The 20,175-nt window shown below is 43.6% G+C and overlaps 1 protein-coding gene across 1 annotated transcript in view; it reads left to right on the plus strand.

Annotated features, from left to right (window-relative positions):
• Positions 1-19,137, plus strand: part of LOC106807823 (girdin-like) — a 97,182-nt gene extending 78,045 nt beyond the window's left edge. The window contains exons 23-33 of the mRNA XM_014810291.1: positions 605-766; positions 1,039-1,176; positions 2,210-2,355; positions 3,032-3,133; positions 3,431-3,485; positions 5,261-5,299; positions 6,103-6,208; positions 14,166-14,333; positions 14,797-14,889; positions 15,548-15,808; positions 16,250-19,137. Coding sequence (XP_014665777.1) covers positions 605-766; positions 1,039-1,176; positions 2,210-2,355; positions 3,032-3,133; positions 3,431-3,485; positions 5,261-5,299; positions 6,103-6,208; positions 14,166-14,333; positions 14,797-14,889; positions 15,548-15,808; positions 16,250-16,545 — 1,566 coding nt within the window. The 3' untranslated portion in view covers positions 16,546-19,137. The remainder of the gene's footprint in view (positions 1-604; positions 767-1,038; positions 1,177-2,209; positions 2,356-3,031; positions 3,134-3,430; positions 3,486-5,260; positions 5,300-6,102; positions 6,209-14,165; positions 14,334-14,796; positions 14,890-15,547; positions 15,809-16,249) is intronic.
• The last annotated feature ends 1,038 nt before the right edge of the window (positions 19,138-20,175 follow it).

Here is a 20,175-nt window from a genome sequence, read left to right on the forward strand (position 1 = left end):
TAGTAATCGTATAAACTTGAAGCTTGTTAACATCATTGCTAATGCTAATATCTAACTCACTGAGTAATAACTGTGTCTTTAAGCTATACTAATAATCTAATAAATCGGCATTGACTATGCCTCATTTACCATGCGTAATTTTTTGGGGAACTCCTGAAAACGGTCACGTAGAACTTAGCTTGTTAATTCAAGAATGTAGCTAACCAACTTTACTTGGGGGTGGGGGAAGGGGGCAAAGCAATGTGCGATTTGTGTTCTTGGCAGTTGAATCTGGACTGTTTTCCATTGTCCAGTAATAATGTCTATACTGGTCTGCGGTGGTAACTACCCCACTAGTTACTCTGTCTACATCCCTGTCATTATTATTCACTTGTTGCCACTTGCAATCAATACTTCTACAAAAAATATCACTGGGCAATTCCTCCGTAATTTCTTATTTCAGTCCACCCCCATTGGTTTGTAACAGCATAGAAAATATCCCGTTGAACATTGCACGGCTAGATCGTAGGCAAGTGCTGGGCTGGGGTTAACTGACTGCTTGCTTTGCTGACTGGTGATGGGTGCGGCTGACTACTAATGGCGGTGTTGCTGCTTGTGGTGGCAGGAGAAGGATGAGGTAGACGAGATGAAGACCTCTCTGTCCAGTGAGCGGGAATCTCTCAAGTCCATGAGCAACCTGCATCTGGACTATAGCACTCTGAAGGAGACGCAAACACGGTCCCAGCATAGCTATGACAAGCTAAGGGGCGACTACCACAGCCTGCAGGTACACGGCATGCCACCTGGTGCCACTGATGGGACTTCCTGCTGCGGATGATGTTCTCTTGTTGTAGTGTCTCGACATTAGTGGTTTGGCATGGCAGGACGCTACAGAGCACAACTTTACGAGTCATAATAACGTCGTCTTACGAAAAAGGAAATAAAATGTAGAGATTGAAGGCTAGCATGTACATGCAAGCATTAGTGTCCTTACCCATACTGTATGTTTGCACGTGTTATTTGTATCGTGAAACTGACAGCAGTTCTCTTGACCCACAGTCCGACTACAAAACACTGAAGTCTGAGAACAATGCACTGAAGCTGCGCTACACAGAGCTGCAGGGAGACATGGCTGAATGCAGGGATCATGCCAACTCTCTCGACATCGAGCTTGCCAAGTCTGCGAACCGCTGCGAGGTACTCAACTCATGCACGCACGCACGCACGCACGCACGTGCGCACACTACATTGCAAGCAAGCAAGTCTTGTTAGTCTGTGAACTACTGTGAGGTGACACACGCACACTACATCCTGCTTGTGAAGTTTGCAATGAGCTACAAGGTGACACGTACATGCTTATCACACACACATATATGCACTTACACACGCACGCACGCACGCACGCATGCACACACACTTGAACACACACTCTACATACTGCATGCGAAGTTTGCAAAATGCTAGAAGGTAACACATACAAGCTCATCACAAGTGTGGACGCATGTGCACACAAACACATACACACACACTCCATACTATTTTCCAAATATGCTAATAACTGCTGCAATGTGCACACATACCGGTAGTGGGGTGATAATAGCTGTGGTCGTATAGAAAACATATTGCACAGCAGCAAATCTGATCTTGATCGGTGTAAAGTAGCATCAACAAACTTTAACGGCGTTATAGCTAGTCGGCAGTACACAGTAACTCTACAATATTGATTGCACGGTCGCAGTTTGATTAAATTAAGTAGTAGGAAAGTAACGTTGGCACAGTACCAACGCTGATAAAAGATGCATGCGATGTGATTGCGAATTCTGGAAAAGACGGGAAAAATAACGGCTAAGAGGCTATGAGTAGAGATGGCTGCCTCACTAGTGTCGCGACTCTAACCTGTGACACACTAATCTGTGACAAGCTAACATGTGACACATTAAGCTGTGACAAGCTAACCTGTGACACACTAAGCTGCGACAAGCTAACCTGTGACACAGTAAGCTGTGACAAGCTAACCTGTGACAAGCTAACCTGTGACACACTAAGCTGTGACAAGCTAACCTGTGACAAGCTAACCTGTGACAAGCTAACCTGTGACACATTAAGCTGTGACAAGCTAACCTGTGACACACTAAGCTGCGACAAGCTAACCTGTGACACACTAATCTGCGACAAGCTAACCTGTGACACACTAATCTGCGATGGCACGCGCGTGTTTGTCTGTTGGCAGATGCTGCAGCAGATGAATGCCACGCTAGAGGAGGAGAACAAGACGCTGATGAACCACATCTCTGCATTGCTCACGCAGAACCAGGACCTGCTATTTCAGACGCTCGAGAGCAAGGACCAGTTCTACGAGGAACAGCGCGCCTTCTCGTACGTAAACGCGTGCGCGCGGATGTTAGAGTAGTTACAGCTCACAGTCACGCTGCATTCGGTATGCAGGGGCCCGGCATCTATCGTCGAAAAACACAATTTTCTTTACGTTAGTCTTAACAGGTCACGTTTTTTTTTATAGATTAAGGACATGGTAAAGTTACTAGTTTCACATGCGCAGTGTATAGAGAGGTCCAGTCTGTGAGAAAAAGTTCACGTTACGGCTAATGTTAAGACTAATCTTGTTGCTCACAACGGACCCCAGCATCCTGCGTGATACGTCATACTGGGGCGAGCAGCATGTAGGGTGGTTGTGGCAATGGGGGCAGCTGCCCCTGGATTTTTTCCCGCAAAATAATATCATAGACCTAATGACTGTAATTACCCCTAAAGTAAATGTAATGAATAATAGAATGCAATTTTCTTCTGTCTAATCTACATATTGTTTATCTTATTTTCGAGAACACAATGCCTGGCTATTAGTCGGTTGAATTGGTTCAGTTACGTTTCTCCCTCTTGGGAATTTATTTAGGTTATGGCTTTGCAGCGGGAGAGTGTTGGAGCAGCTAAGCCTAGTATGCACTACATTTTAACAGTTGATAGCACACTTGTCAATCAAGTATGGCATGTGCGATGGTCGCTACTGCCATACCGATAAGAGCTTTTGTATCAACAGAGACAAGCTGAATACGCTAAAGAGGCAGAAGGAGAAGCTGGAAGAGAAGATTATAGATCAGTACAAGAAGATGGCATATGATGCGTCAGCATCGCCTAAAAAGTGAGTCAGATTATACAATCAGATCAGATCAGATATAATACAATTATTCTTCCTTTATATTTATTTAATAGTGTTATATAAAAGTGTTAAATGAGGATTTTACGGTTTATTTAGCTGTCAAAGCCATGTTGTTACTAATATATTAATTAGGTACCTTGAAGACAGATTGTGGAAGGATGTATGGATGGATGGATGGACAGACAGACAGACATTCAGAGGGATGAATAGATAAGGGTATGCCCAGAAATGTATGGATCAATTGGTATACTGGTGCTAAGTAGGTTTATGTTTTTCTAGGAATACAAAGAAGTTTGGAGGAATTGTGAGGAAGGCTAGAGGATTCATGTCCAGGGTATGTCGAATCTTAACTTACTTTTTCTCAACTAACTTTACAATGTACATTTATGCTCAGTACAGTATTTAGTCAGTCTTAAAGAAATGATTAAATCGAACTACTACACAGCAAACAACGTGCGTCTGTCGCATCAATGCACACGTCAGTCCATGTCTTGTAATAATAAATGTACAAAAAAGATATAATTGCGTACGCATCATATACGTGGTTAACAGTTACTGTACTGTGTACATACGTCAATGCTGCTTCGTCAATTAATGCTGGTCACCCGGTGAACAGTTATCCCTCCTACGAAATGGTGGCGAATTGATAACTTTGATTATCTAAGTGAGGGAGGGGTCTTTGTGTGTGTGTGTGTGTGTGTGTTGGAGGGGGGGGGATTGTGTGCGAGCATGTGCAGTGGTCCCACCGTGTATGTACGTATGTGTCTTGCATGCTTGGCTTCACCTGGCTGTCTCTTGTTTTCTTGATGCTCACCAGCGCCAACTGGAGGTAATTTTCGACTTCAGTTTCATTCATCTTGATTTTGTTCATGTTTTATTAAGATATGTTTTATGTGTATCGAGTGCATTTTCAATAATGAAAAGAACACAGGGAATATGCAGGGGTGTGGGGAGCAAGGAAGGATGCAAGTTAAGGAAAAGGTAGTGTATAAGAGGGGTTATTTCACAAGCAGTCCTAAAGAAAGTAGCAAAAACTTTCAATTATATTTTTGGTAAATACATTTGTAGATGTGCATGTCAAAAGTTGCGAAAGTAAAAGACAGGTTTGCATAAAGGGAGTAAAGTAAAGGGTTTTCATTACACCAACTGGCAAGTAAATAAACATAATATAAGGGTATGACTTTGTAGGAGAATATGCATCGTAATTAAATTCAAAACAAGACGAGAAAAGGAGAGTCAAGTTATGATAAAACGATAAGATTGATGAGCTGACATATAGGAACATCACATTTATAAATAGCTGTAGCTTAATGTTGATTTCCCGAAGTGTTATTATGTGTGCTTGCATTAGTCAGACTTTCCATCAGCCGTGAAATTCTTTAAAACATTTTTAATGTTTTGAACTCTTTCTGAAATCCGTTGAAAAAAATTTCTGAAAAGCACTGAAAAAGTTTTGTTCAAATTCAAAAAAATTCACAGATATGTTTGGAGATTTTTGTGATGAAATGAACAGCTTCTGGTTTGAAATTGTGTGTAATGGTTGTTTTCTAGCAATCGTTATACAGTTGTGATCCATCCCTGTTTTTAAATACAAACTATGTTTCTCTGTAAAATTAGCTCTACAACTTTTGTCAAGATCTGCTGGAATGCCTGATTAGTGGATCTAGATCCTTTCATGTTGCATGTTTCTAAACTATTACTGAGTCACTCTGCTAACCAATCAGTATAGCATTAGATTTGAAGAACAGTACACTCGTAACTTGTGTGACTTCACTCTGGGTGGTAATGTATCCTGTCCCGTTTCTGGTTTACCTGAAATGAAGTCTACATGCCATGCATGCTAAGCGCGTTTAACATTTAAAAAGCCGCAGATGATTCAGTCGTAATTTTCTAGCGACATAATGTACTGTAACCGATGCAAGCTTGCTAACTGCTTTGCTCAGCGGCTTTACGTGTTTACACGAGTAGTTGCGGAAAATCGTACTAACCACTCGTATTTGCATGCTAACTATAGTGGTAGTGGTGTCGGCTCCGCACTGAATGCCTGTAGCACTAGCTAAACTAACTGTTTCTCTCTTTATTTCAATGCTTTTATCTGCCCGTGTGCAGAATAACAACCTGGCAATCTCTGGACCTGTAAATATACCCGTAAGTAACGTACCATACATGGAATATCGCAATTCCTTGCTGATAGTTTACGCGTAAGCTTTTGTAACTAACCTGCTGGTGATATTACAAAATAGTAAAATATGACAATTTAATGATGAGATAATTTTTGCCTGAACGCTACCAGCCCACGCGCATGGAGTTCGGTGTTTGTCGCATGTATCTGTATTTTTTAAAGCCTAATAGATAATTATACACACGTTTTTTTCGTACGGTTTTAATTGACGCAATTTCTATTGGAAGCAAGAAGTCATCTTAGATGAGATTATAATTATTTAAATGATATACCGCAGCGGAACAGCTAGGTAGTAACTAGATGCATATTCATGCCATAGAAACACAGTAGTGGTACGCACATTCTCATATACTGAACAGCAACGTAGCCCGAGGTTTCAGCTAGTCCATGATTATAATATAAACATCACGAGTGGGGTTATGGGATGTACAATTGTAAGTGCAGGGAAGAAAGCACGAGCTATGAGGTTACTTCTCATAACCTGCCCCGCTGGGACTTGGCCACATGTCCTGAAGCCCTTTGTCAGAAACGTATGAATTGTCATAACCAGTGATCTGCAAAAATTAGATGAGTCATTTCAGACTAATAAAATCATGCAATTAAAATGAATTTAAATTAAATTAAAGTTTAATCGATAGCGGCAACTATTCGCGAAGGGGTTTGGCAACGCGCGGTTACTGCAGGGAACGATAGCAACACTTTGAACATGGCCGCAGCGGCGGCGTCTGTCATCGGCGCGACTTATATCGCTCGTAATATGTGTTCGCAGAAGCAGACGCGGGAGGTGCGGGAGGTGTGCGTCGGCAAGCACGGATCGCCCGAGCTCTCCGACGGACAGGACACGTCTTCGCAGGGATCTGCCGACCTGATGCCCGGTAAGCATGCGAACGTATTTCTCTTTGCGATGTAGGGTGTCGGGAGGGAGGGGGGCAGCCGACGTCGCGCGGTTAAGAATATACGTTTCGTCGTCTGAGCTCGTGCATGCGTGCGGTCTTCAACCGACGCCACGACTGGATCGTGCGCAGAATGGATGCGAGTACGGGGCACCGAGAAGCGAGAGAGCTCGTGCGTTCACGAGAGAGTGTCGCGGTTGGAAGGAAATACGAAGAGCCTCGTAGTAAGAATACGGGAGTGTTCCTCCCCCCCACCTCGAGGAGTTTTACTCCCGCGATGAGAAATTAAACGCGTCCTCGCTTGCCTCCACGTTATCCCTGTACCGTTCCCCTCCCTCCCCCGTCAGCACGTAGGTTACACGTATTTGTTGATTTTCTACTCTTTGAGTTTTAAAGTCGGTTTGTTTTTTCGTGCTTTTTCTTCATCGCTGCCTCTCGCTGGCTACTGTACAGTGGATGTACCGGGAAGGTTAGATGTGAGAAAGGCGCTCGCGCGAAAGCGGTCAAAGTAAGGCGTTGATGTCCGATGTCCCTGCCTGGCTGGTGCACATGTAGCCGCAAAACACTGTCTCGTCGGCACAGCCGGGCCTGTCACGCACACGCGCAGTGTCTCTTACTCTCTCTGTGTGTGTTTGTGTGTGCGTGGCAAGTGTCGGTCTCCTGAGCATATCACAGCCTCTAGAGAGCAATGTTTCACCCTGTACGGGCGTGCATGCGAGGGGAGAAGTGGGAGCCTAGCGCCCGCGTTCGTTCTAGGAGAGAGCTTGCGTTATTTCGGAGTGTCCTCGTGCTGGGGTTATAATCCGTAGCCCTGAACCCCCCCCCCCTCTCTCTCTCGGCGTAGCTTAGCTGGGAAGTAGAGTGGTGCGCGTACACGGAGTCTTGCAGATCCTTGAGATGGGTCACCTACCGTTGTCATAGTTACCGACAGCGCTACTCGTTACGGCCAATCACGCTTGGTGTTCACTTCTATTCTTGCATGTTGTTTTGAACTAACACCGCTAACCATTTTGGTGAAGTGCTGTTTTTGACACTGATGTTCATTTGTTTCTTTTGTGGGTATATGTGTGATGCAGCTGCTTCTTGTAAATTGATGGTTCAAGTGCAGTGACATTATCAAAGCAGGACACGGGCATATGTATTCACGCCCGCGTCTCTCCCTGTTTAAAATAAATGAACATCATTTAGACAAAAACTGCACAGGTACCAATCCTTTTGCATGTGCTCTCTTTATGTTTGTAATTGTATATGGTTCTACCCATAACGAAATAACATGTTATACTGTCAGCTAATTGTGGGTATTCGTTGTGTAAGGGTTGTCTGTCTATATGTCATTATAAGAGGGTGCAAGAAAATGCAATGTGATATTGCACATAAAAGATATTTTGTATATATACATGTGTAGGGTATATACATATGTATTACAAAATATTGAACGATTCTTATTATGTTTTTGTATCTTTGACAAGCGTATTTTTATACGTGTTTATATAGATTAACTAATAAATCCCAAGAAAAACATAAAAGCAATCTGGCAGATGTTAGGAAATAGGTAGTCATTAATTGAATATGTTCGATGTTTGGCGATGATGATGATTCTTGTAGTTCAACTTGTCAAGTAACATGTGGGACCGGGATGCTACTGTGACGATCTGCAGTGCTAACACCTAATGTTTATTTTGTCATGAGACTATCATTATTTTATTCAGCGCAAACTTTCGCGATACAGCTTTAATTGGAAGTTGAGTGAGTGCCAGCTCTCATGACATTAGTATAGTTCGTCGGCACAAGAAATAGCGGCAATTTCATCGTGACTTTTGGTTATATGGTCTGTCACATAGGGTCAGGCAATGGAAATATTCTATATAAAGATAGGAATAATAAATATAGCCGTTTATTTGGCCAGTAGATGGAAGCACATCTCCAGGAATACCCTCACACTTACAAACTGTTATTGCTGAATTGGCTCGATTCTTGAGAAAGTCCCCCTGTAGAGAATATTATAAAATCACTGTGGAACTATGCATAACGAGGTAGCGTAGATTCCATCACGCTATTCTAGCGTGGTCCGCTTTACCAAATAGCTGTAGGGAGGAAATGAGATGAGCATGCAGATTAATTAGGCAATCACGTGAGCGTTACCTCGCCGTCGCGTGAATTTCCTCTGCAGTTCGTGGTTTAGCATTGTGAAGTTTTGCTCTTTTGTAATATAGTTTCATGCATGTGCATGATTAGAAACCTGTGCATGAAACTCTTACGCGTGCCGTAGTCTATAGTGGACCAGTACGACCCGCAGGTCTAGCATGATCCATTGGATAGAGCAGGCAGTTTTGCGCATGTAATTCTTGCATTTTGATGCGAATTGCTCAATATAACGATTCGCATTCAACATTTTGTTTATTTCATTAGTGAATATAACCATTAATATAGAAAGTGTTACTGTTAAGTTTGATAGGTAGATTATTGACCGAGTATGAAGTATAAAATTTGTTTCCCGTGATAACAGCCGTCTTACTATTTGGTCGGCATGGTAACCAAACATAACTAACATACTTTTATTCAGTACAAGGGCTATGAGAATAATCACTAAACTGACAGAAAATGTCCGTTTGGTGATAGTTTGTGCAGCTAACCACCGAGTTGAAATATTGAAACACGAGTTTAAACGGCGTCAATTCATGATTTACAATCATACAAAAAGACGAAAGTGTCAAGACGAAATGTTGCTGCTTTATACGGCTGGCTAGCAGTGTCAGCTATCTATTTGCAATTTGCTATCTATGGCTAGCTGCGTGTGCTAGTTGTTTATTAATAGCTCTGTACGACGGCTACCTGTGTGCAGTTAGTTGTATGTGGCCTGTATGTCTGCATAGCTAGTAGTGTGTCGCTATCTGTATGTCCGACTACCTATGTGCGGGTAGCTATGCATAGCTAGCTGAATACGGCATGCTATGTGTGGCTAGCCACGTGCTGTCCGTGTGCTAGCTGTGTGTGGCTATGCCTGTATATAGGTAGCGATGTCCAGCTGGCTACGCGTTGTTAGCTATGTGGCGTTTTTAGCTGCTAGCTGTGTGCTGGACGTAGCTCTACCGGTGCAACACCTTGGCTACAGGAGCTACACCGGTAGAGCTATGCTGAGTGTATAGCCGCTACACTGGTGATAGCTAGGAGTGCGGCTATCAGCTAGCAGCTAGCAGCTGGTGTGTGTGCTGGATGTCTGTGCGTGTTTTCAACTGCATGACACGCGCGCATGCCATTCATCTGACGCGTGTGGTGTTTTCTTCTTTCAGGTCCAGACCGCGTCACTAGGGGCTGTAACTTGGTGGCCTGCCTAAGGCCGGATAAGCGAATGACCATGTCCTCAGCTTCCATCCATTCCCTCGTGTCCGATTAGAATGCATGTAGAGTGTCTTGGTGTCGCAGGTGAAACTACAGTTTCGAGGTGGCAAAATCCGGGTTTCGTGTGGTGCGTATAGCGAGCACACCTTGCTGGCCACCGGCGTTGTGTCCTAAATGGCTCAAGCAAAGCGGCTAAAATTGTATTCTCACCTGGAGTTTAAGGCCCCGATGCTTGTTTGTAACTGCACCCAAAAGCGTGATTGCTTGCAATAGTTAAATACCCGAGTTTGTGCTGCCCTCTGCCACTGCCAGGCAAGGTGACAAACTTGCTCTGCAGTACGCTGAATCGCATCGACACCCTTCATACACGAGCATGTACATTACGCTATGATATTCATTATGCATCGAGTGCGCTAACGTTTCATTAACACTAATTGCATAGGGTAAGCGCTGCGGAGAAACAGGGTAAACGTAGACCGAGACGTAGCGTGAATAAGGTGGTAGTGGTGGGTGGGGGTGCAGACTAGGTCGTTAATTGGCTCGTGATGCCAGCATCTCTCCGAGTAATCAGGATAATAACAACATACAAGTACGCTCGATGTGTAAACCTTAAGTGTGATATGCCCTCATTGGGTCACTTATTAGTAGGTAGGTAGTGGCGGCCTATGCCTGGTGAATCATTGTAATGGCCAGAGCCATACCTATCTAGTCAGGAAGCCAAGAGATGGTTGTAGTGTGACTTATTGTTACGCGGTGTGTCTCGTGTGCAGCTAGGCTGCAAAGCCTGTTGCTTTTTAAACTGGTGGCGGGACTGTGTTGCTGTCGTTTGCATGCTTGTCTGCTCTGCTGCTCCATCAGCTAATAACAAACGTTGCCTGTGTACTGTCCGTGTAGCCGTATTGTCCTGTGTTGTGCGTATCGCATATACTCGTGCTATGGCTCACTTTGAGGTTTTGTTTTCGGCTACTCTCTGCGGATCTATCTGCACTTGCTTTCGATAACCACGCTGATGATTACTGTGAAACGTTATATTGTAATATATAATATAATAATATATATTATATACTATATAATATATGTGGTTGCGTATAGTGTAAATCCAATTCGGTGACCTGAAATGGGGGTTGGAGGGCAGGCCAATTGTCACCCATTGGCAATTATTGTCCATTCGGCAGTGTAAAAGTGTGCCTTTGGCATTCTGTGATACAATGTTTGGGGGAAAAACAACAGCGTGGTAGCAATTCGAAAGGTGTTACGCCATCGTTTTACGATAATTCAGTAGCGCAGAACAAAATTTTGACTGATACGAGAAGCCTGTGGTGAATGACCATGCAGATGTTCTCATGGTTGATTGTACAGTTATCTATGTCGCCAGTCATGTGTCTTATCTAACACCGAACGAACGATTGAGAGCGGGTTAACTTTATTTTTTTATCGACTTCTGCGAGTTTTTTTCCCTACTTATAATTTGTTGTGCGTTATTTCTCTGTTATTTGTTCTCAGTTGCTCGATATTTCAAGGGACATTATTTGCCATTTTATTTACGGTCGGTTGATTTTCGCACGGCCAGCTTCGTCCCCTCTGTGTTTCCAAACATCTCTGTCTCGTGGCTGTGAATGTAGTGCCTATCTTCGCTTGTCCTGGTGATTGGGAGGCAACACGCCGACTGTGCATACTAATTAATTAGATAACCCTGGTGATGGACTATGGCATTGCTCGCGCTGAGTAAATGTGCATCAGCGGTTCACCTGTGTGCTTGTCTTACCTGTGGTGCGTCGGCGTTGGGGTACGGGGCGTATTGGAATACCAGGGTGCCGTTGTCAGAATGATCCATGCGTGCGTTTACACTTATTGCAAATGTCTGGATTTCTTTTTATTTGGGGTTTATGAGGAAAATGTTACTCGATGACAATTCTGAATCCTAAACGATGGTATCCTAATACAGGGTATAATCCTAGCCTCTTCTCGGAAACGTTCAATGAACTCAAATCTGCTTCACAGTGTGTTTCTAGCATGGTCTTTACTTGCGGTCGTTCTGACAATATCACCCATGTGTGAAAACCCCCGAATAACATGTTGCTAAATCGGTGAAACCCGCTGGTACCATGGGTATGTTAACTGCATAATATTTATTCTTCTCGGTATATAGTTTTAAGTCGGAGTTAACCTTAGGTTGGGTATTGTTAAGTTCGAGCTTCGAGGTACGTATTATATCCGGTAATCACCACCGTACTTTGATTGCTTCGCGTTTGCAGTGATTTCGTATTTTTAAACAATACGAATAAGTGGTGAAATAATAAGTAAGTAAATACAGAGACGAAAGAGCAGTAGCTAGCTGTGTCTGACTAGGCTGGGTCTCAGTATGAAACTTACAGTTGCCACTGCTCATTGTGTGCGTGTATGGTTACTAGAATTAGGATTCTTCCATTGCTTGCTTGGTGCTAAATACTCATGCTGCCGTCTAGCTTTGTACAGTCTTAGATGCCTTCATGTTATCCCCCCACAAAATCAAAATATTTATAGACGTTTAGACTGTACTAGTGCGGCTTTTGTTGTTAGATTTGTTTTCATAGGGCGCCTATATTGTAATAATATGATTTGCCAGGTTAGTTTTAACTTTGTTATGTTTATTATTTTAGGTTTTTGTTATAGATGGCATTGTGGTTATTTTAAAGCAATTGTTTGTAGAAACACGTTGCCGTTTAGGTGACTATTATAGGTAGATGTTAACTACAGAGATATTTATATACACGATTGTCAATTTTTAGTTCAGGCATACTACATTCAGTCGATTCTTAATTAGGGATTTAACTATTTGTAATAAGAGATTACATCCCATGAACACAAGGCACAGTGTAGGCTACAATATATAATGCTCAAACGACTAGCGTTCATGGGATCGTTTTATATGTATTTTGTACAGTCATAAACCAACTTCGATTTTAATTGGTTGCAAGTAATGATATTTTTTCTCCAGAAATACATATTGCTTCACGAGCGTGTTAAAATTGAAATAATGATATAATCCATATTGATAATAGTACCACATGGCACCTGCCTGCGAAGCTCTATCCTTCTGAATGGAATTGAAACATTTGCATAGAATTATATAGAATTATATGCATAGAGCAACATTTCAAGGAACGTATTAAGATTTCATGACTTGCGGGTATTGTCGGTAATTTAGGGCATAATATCACAATATAATTATATAAAGCAGTAAAGGACCGTTAAGTAGGCTAGGCTAGGCCTGCTCACTGGTGGAAAACCCGAGGGTGATGTTTAATGATAAAATATAAATTAGCATTGATAAGGTTAGTGAATTCACATAAAGTAGTTTCTTGTGTAGGGCGGACTACTGGTTGTCAAAGCCCTTAGTTTTATGTAATTCTATTAATAAGTCACTAGAATACCGCACAGGATTACCCTGACATGATAAACTGTGTTATATTTTAGTATTCTAACATCGTAACTCTCATAGCTGCATGGTCAGTAAAGCTCTCGTTTATGCAACGCCAGTGCTTATATAAGTTTACGTAAGTTTAAATATGGGGTGGGTGGTCCCACTGTATGCTTTCGTTTTCCCATCTGCAGATCGAAGTTGCATTTGGGAAGGCGAATGGTGATGAAGGAATCAGTATATTTTGTAAAATTAAAACGTGTATTATTCCTTCGGGAGGATTTTCAGTCATTGATCTGTGGTTGAAGATTTCGATCAGTTTTGCTCAGAGTCGGTGTGTTCTACTCGTATTTACTGCTATATAAGTAAAGTTACTGCTATATAAGTAATGTTGTAAATTAGCAGGTTGTGTTGAGGGAATGTAGGCTTCCATTTTAGGTTCACTCTGTATATCTCACACGTGTAATACGATAATATATAGCTACTGCTCATGAACATGATTGTATTTACTAAGAATTCTGTTTGCTGTTTATATTATGGAGACTTTTAGTACAGGCAAAACGACTATTACACAATTACTTCCCTCGCTTAAAATTCTCTTTCTGTTAATAAAACAGTTGAGCACAGATTTACGAGTTTAGATTCACGCACAGTACAGATTCCTACACCTCAGTTACCAATTCCTCGTATTGCTCCTAGCCTGTAATAAGACTGATATTTCTAAATCACGTGATGTCGCTGGTTAGTGACTACCACATTTCATCTTAATTTACAAAAGGTATGTATCGTCACCTGAAACCAACTGTTTGACTTACTTGCAGTGCACATCTTGCACATAATAGCATATTTATCTTCTTCTTTTTTGCGTTGAAATATGAGTTATTTGAATATAATCACATGTGAAATGTAAATAGATAAATAATTAAATCGCTTGCCTTTAGAAAACGATTCTGGTCCCTGTCTGAGTCGGTGTTCTAGGAGCCTGCATGTATGGTCACATACACTGCAGAGCTCTGCTCTAATAAACGGTCACTACTTCACTTACTTAAGTCTGCGGTTGAAAACCAACTATGCAAAGTCCATTACATTAGCCCATCTAGGGTAGACGTACAGTCAGGAGTACGTTAATAGGTATTAGTGTAGTTCGTTGTACGCGTGTGCACGTGCGCTGCTATGCGCTGACGGTTGGCGGTGGGTTAGTTGCAGGCTTGATGTCGGAGCGCTCGGTCGACGACCCGTCCTACGCCGCCGACGTCGTCGTGCTGAGCCGACGCGCAAAGCCGCTGACGTCCGCGCAGCGTGAAGCTCGCAAGTCATTGCCGCCGGAGCAGACGGAGCCGCCGCAGCAGCCGACATACAACGTGAAAGGTGCGAGGCGGGCAGGCGTGGCTGCGTGGCGGCGTGGCTGCGTGCGCGTGCCGCGGTGGCGTCGGGGGAGGGGGAAGGGTGTTCGCGTGGGGTTGTCGCGTCTTGTGGCAGTGGGGTGTGGGTTTGACCTGCTGTTAACGGGAGAGGGTATTTGTTTGTCGAATGGCTCCGGGATGCATCGACTTCGTTTAGATACGAGTAGTCAAGTAATCTTGTTAAATGTGCCTACCTACTTTGGGGAAATATTCTAAATTTGGGAAAATATTCTAAAATTTCTGATTTGGAAAATATTCTAAAATTGGGAAAATATTTTAAATAATATGCTTATTCCATACCGTAGTCACAACTGCTTACTCATATGGGTCGGAAATTGATCACGTCTACTTGGAGAGAGCGATGCTTGTGTTTTATTGTTTGGCGTGCAATGACACTGAATTTCTAATTTGTCACGTTCCCATTTCAGAGAGTTTTTCCAGCGATGACATACAATCCGTGTCCTATCGCTCCCGTTCCCGTGACAACAGTGACTCGTCACGTGATCTGCGAGTTATCAGTGGTAAGGTTTATGTTTAAAGCCTTATAAGTCATATAATAAAATGCTACTATTATCGATGCCACCCTTGCTGGCAATAGCATGCTGCTATCATGTATTTCACTATCGTGTTACGATACCGCGCTCGCCGTGTACCCGTGTGCGTGTGCGTGTGCGTGTGCGTGTGCGTGTGCGTGTGCGTGTGCGTGTGCGTGTGCGTGTGCGTGTGCGTGTGTGTGTGCGTGTGCGTGTGTGTGTGTGTAGTATATGACACCGCGCTCACTGTGTGCCTGTGTGTGTGTGTGCGTGCGTGCGTGCGCGTGCGCGTGCGCGTGCGCGTGCGCGTGTGTGTGTGTGCGTGTAGGAGCGTGTCTGCACTGTGTGTGTGTGTGTGACTGTGCGTTGCGGTGCGTGCGTGAGTGTGCTAGTATGATGGACCACCGTGCTCACCGTTATGCCTGTGTGTGTGTGTGTGCGTCGTGCGTTGCGTGCGTGCGTCTGTACGTGCGGGTGGCTGTTGCGTGTGGTGTGTAGTACTATGACACCGTGCTCATCGTGCGTGCTGTGGTGGTGTTGTCGTGTGTGTAGTATATGACACCGTGCTCACCGTGTGTGTGTGTGTGTGTGTGTGTGTGTAGTATATGACACCGTGCTCACCGTGTGTGTGTGTGTGTGTGTGTAGTATACGACAACGTACCACCAGAGGACATGCCGAACGACGCCGACCAGGAGCCGAGGCGATCGTCCGCGCAGCCGGCGATGCGGCCCAGCAACACGTTCAGCACGGGCAGCGAGCTGAGCAGCGTTGCCAAGGCAACGTCGTCGGCGAGTCTGCGCAGCGTCGCCGAGGAGCCGCCGCCGCTCGACGCCGTGCGCACGTCGACGCCGAAGCTGTCGGCCGAGCGTCGGCTGAGGCAGTTGACTGCCGGTCAGCCGGTCACAGGTGAGCGCCGACGTAGCGCGCGGTAGACGCCCCCCCCCTCCTATGGAGAACGTTCTCCACCACTCTATTATATTGCGTATGGTCTTGAGCACTTCTATTTGTATGCATACCAGGTGCGAATAATGACAAATGACATGTGGTGAGACAATCCACAAGTGCCATTCAGGTACATGTGTATAGGGATCTGACCTTTATCGTTCATTTGTTATTTTCCCCCGCGTTATTTATGCCAAATAATGGGGATTTTTCTACATCTCCGGGAGCTTTTCAAACCCAAACCTTCCTACGGAAATGGAAGTCCATTCACCTAGTCTGTGCGCATGCGCGTGCATTTACGTTAAACAATCGCAACCACGCTAAATGAGGCGTATTCCGTGCAAAACCAGATTTAGCAGACGTGCAGATTTTACAAGTTCTCGCGGCATTGCGCCGCTCTTGCAGGTTACGACAGCGACTCCAAGTATGGCCGCTCGAGCAGCACGCCGCGTCGCGAGGCGCCGCCGGACGCCGTCAGCGTGGAGCGGCGCCACAAGAACGGCGACAAGTGTTCGAATCTCGCGCGCGTCGCCGAAAGCAACGGTACGGGCGGCGGCGCCGAGGCGGCGGCCGGCGCAGGAGGAGAAGGAGGAAGCAAGCGCGACGGCGTCTACCTGGAGGAGGGGGATGCTGAGAGCGGGGAGAAGACGAAGGACGGCAAGCCGCCGAACTCGGTGTGGTACGAGTACGGATGCGTGTAGTCGGCGAGGCGCGCGGCAGCCGAGAGTCACCGTCTACAGGGCTAGCACAACCATCGTGTAACCGCACGCTCTCGTTTTCGCTCTCTCTCTCTCTCTCTCTCCCAACGTGTAACCCCACATATTGCTGTTCTATTTAACAACGCGTAAGCCCAACGCACAGCTGCAGTCTTAATATTAGTTGTGATAGAGCGTGCGTGTTTGTAAAACGTTTAACGCGACGCTAGAAGTCGCTGTCGTTGTAGAGAAGTCGGTGGGGGGGGGACGAAGACGAATTTACATTCGCTGGGAACGATCAAAGTAATGGCTGTATCTTAGGTAACCGTATGCTAGCACGTACCACAACGACGCTCATACTCACTGCTTAGAGATTCAAGCTGCAGTCGCCGAAATCGCAGCGTGGTAATGCGGCAGGTGGAAATCCACGTACCTGTGCGCGTGTTACTCGTGACGTGTTTACGCTGTTTGTACGCATCGTAGGTGTACAAATATGTAATTGGTAGATATATGCTAGCGACGTGTCCATTTGTATATGCGTCTTTACGGCGGTTGCACGTAAAGTAATATATGGGCGTATTTCCACGTAGTAGCCATAGCATGTCGTGTATATTTGCTTGTACGGTTTGAAACGAACGGCTATGCTCGATGTATAGTGAGGTAGTATTGCGTGCGTATAAGTGTGATTTTATGCAATTCTGACGTTTGTATAAAGGTTTCCCTATATGATTTTTTTATATAGCATTTTGTCTGTGATTTGCAAAAACAAAATAATATGTTTGTTCTTTTAGTTAAACGTGAGGCAGTTATGGAAATGACTGTTGGCAGTCGTGAAAGTTTACACGCATGAAATTCTGTACGGTGTTACGTTGGTTAAAAAACTGCAGTCTAGTAGTCACCCCCCCCCCCCTACACGCGCAATTTGAATATACACGTGTAAAAATACGAAGGCATTTTTACGATTTGATGTACTATGAAATCAGTATTGTCAGTTGATTTTACGTCGGCATGGTCACTACTTACCTGTATGCTGAGCATGTAAGAAAAATTTTAGTGATATATATTTACGCACTTTTAATACTCTGCACTAGTCTGCTGAGAAGTCCCGCTACTAGTTTTTGATCTGAACATGTAATTCTGTTAGATAGTCTTATTAAGGGAATGAAGGGGGAGCGTCGGATGAAATTACATCATGCGAGAGATACGGTGAGTGTTAATTCGCTAAATTATGTACAAGCGCAGAACTAAATCACATCTATGTGTCATCTCCGAACTGTTTACATTGAAGTGTTAGTACAAGCATAATCACGATGATGATTAAGTTCGAGCCTGATTACATACGAGCGCGTTTCAGACACACACGTGTTCGGGTTGCCATCTGGTTAAACGAGTCTAGGAGAATTCGTGCGTATGGCGTGAATTTTAAATTCTGTGCAGTTGTATTTGTTCACACGTTGCGCTTATATTACTATATATCAACACATATACACTAATGTATGCAGTACGTGTAGTATTGTGTGATCGTGATTAAGCCTTGTAGGGGAAAGTCTGTAAGCTAGCTACTTCTACCGAAGCGCTTCTACTTCGTTGGCGAGTAAACAAATGAGAAAATGTTCGCTTTTTCTGTACGTGTTTGTGCGTGTATGTGTGTTTGTATGTAGATTAATAGTGTGGTAACGCTGTTTTGTGCAAGTAAATAGTGCGCGCTGGTAATCATGTATAGTACGCCCATTTGTTTCTGGTGATAACTGGCTGCCTATAGCTCGAACATTTGTTTTGCACGGCGCCTTAATTTTAAATATTGTACATTATTTCGATAATGATACGACGCGTTTTGCAGCACCTTTGTGATTTCTTTGTTTTCCAGCGATGTTTATTATGAACAGTGGTGTGCGTGAGAGATCTCGTAGTCTGCTTGTGTTGCGAGTCTTATACTGTATATTTGTACAGCGTGTCTCCGTGTAATTATTGGTGATAAGCCTTAGTTTATAGTTTTAACATCTCGAGTTTTTTTTAAGGAGATTACAGTTGCGGTATTTCTTAAAGGCCTCCATGCATGCGTTGTTTCGACACGTGCAGCCATGTTAGAAGATATATGCAAGATATGTTCACTACCTAATTTTGAGTTCGTATACAGATGTATGTCTGTGAGTGATCTATCAAGCAGCAGAAGTGTCACATTGGATCATTACTATTTGCCAGTCTGTTTTATTTGGATGCTACCTGTCTCTTCTCTGTTGAAATGCCTTCAAGAGTTTGGCAGCCGTACTAGAGTACGTAATCGTCATTTCATTTCTTCTAAGAGAAAGGGCAATTAGTATAAGAGCCACCCGAAAACATCCTGCTGGTCGAAAGATTACAAACCGCTCTACGGACGAATTGGAAATATTAGCTCCCCTTTATATTATAAAAATTATTGCATTTTGCAAAACACTAGTGAAATTATAGCGTAATAGAGTTGGCACGACGCATAGAGTGCATGTAGCTGCCACGTTTATACAGTCATCCCAACAATCACACCTAATTAAGTATTACCTGTGGTAAGCACATAATGTAATTTACCCAGATAGATCTCATTAAATATGGTAATGAATTCATCTTAATGTAATGTGTTTTGTATACTTGTATACGTGAGTCATTTGCAAACATGTATGTGAAGACAGCTTTGAAGACATCGTCATGTGATTGCTCTGCAAAATCATGGTATGGTCGAAATTGGAGATCGTGTGTGGTTAACAGAGAAATGGCAGACTCCCACCAAATAATACTGGGCGTCTTGTACCATTGTAATTAATTTGCATGGTTTCACCTATGCTTAGCACACTTGAGCTTTGTGGACACACGGTCAGGAAAGCCATCTTTAAAATGCTTGACGTTTTCAAAACAGACTACGATATAAGTATGTAGCTATCCACTACTGTTGAAACCAAGAGGTGGTCATGTCCACACCAATTATATACGGTTGGTGTAAAAATGCTTAGCTGGGATACCTGGCATTATTTGCGTCTGAGTGAGGGGGTAAAAATAACCGTTATAGTTGAGTAGTTTTCTTGGAACCACAATAGTGCTATCATACACGGGGGGTGCGGGAAGATTGGCCACCGTATGTTCAAGCAACACATTTTATTTTTTTATTTTTTTAAAGACATTAGTATTCGTTCAAGCTATTTGTTAGTATCGGTCTCTCATATGGGCCCTGGAATACCTCGCCAGGGAGATACCGGATGTACGCAATCACAGGAATTATACTGCTACAATATTTGAGCAATTTAAAAAGATTGGTCCACTTGTTATTATCTAAATGGTTTATTTGGATAAACAATTTTCGTATCAAACATCATTCATCCAAGTAAGTGTGCTCTCACATCAGTTTTAACTAATATATCACCAGGCAGATACAGGACTATGGGGCGCCAAGTGTCGCATGACTGATTTCGTTACGAAATCAATGATTTTGTACGAAATCAAGTCTACAAAGTGATTTCGTTACGAAATCAACTACTGCGAGTGATTTCGTTACGAAATCAGCTACTGAGAGTGATTGCGTTACGAAATCAGCTACTGAGAGTGATTTCGTTACGAAATCAGCTACTGAGAGTGATTTCCTTACGAAATCAGCTACTGAGAGTGATTTCC

The sequence above is a fragment of the Priapulus caudatus genome, unplaced genomic scaffold (genome assembly GCF_000485595.1).
Source record: "Priapulus caudatus unplaced genomic scaffold, Priapulus_caudatus-5.0.1 Scaffold12, whole genome shotgun sequence".
In the NCBI taxonomy this organism is placed as follows: Eukaryota; Metazoa; Priapulida; class Priapulimorpha; order Priapulimorphida; family Priapulidae; genus Priapulus; species Priapulus caudatus.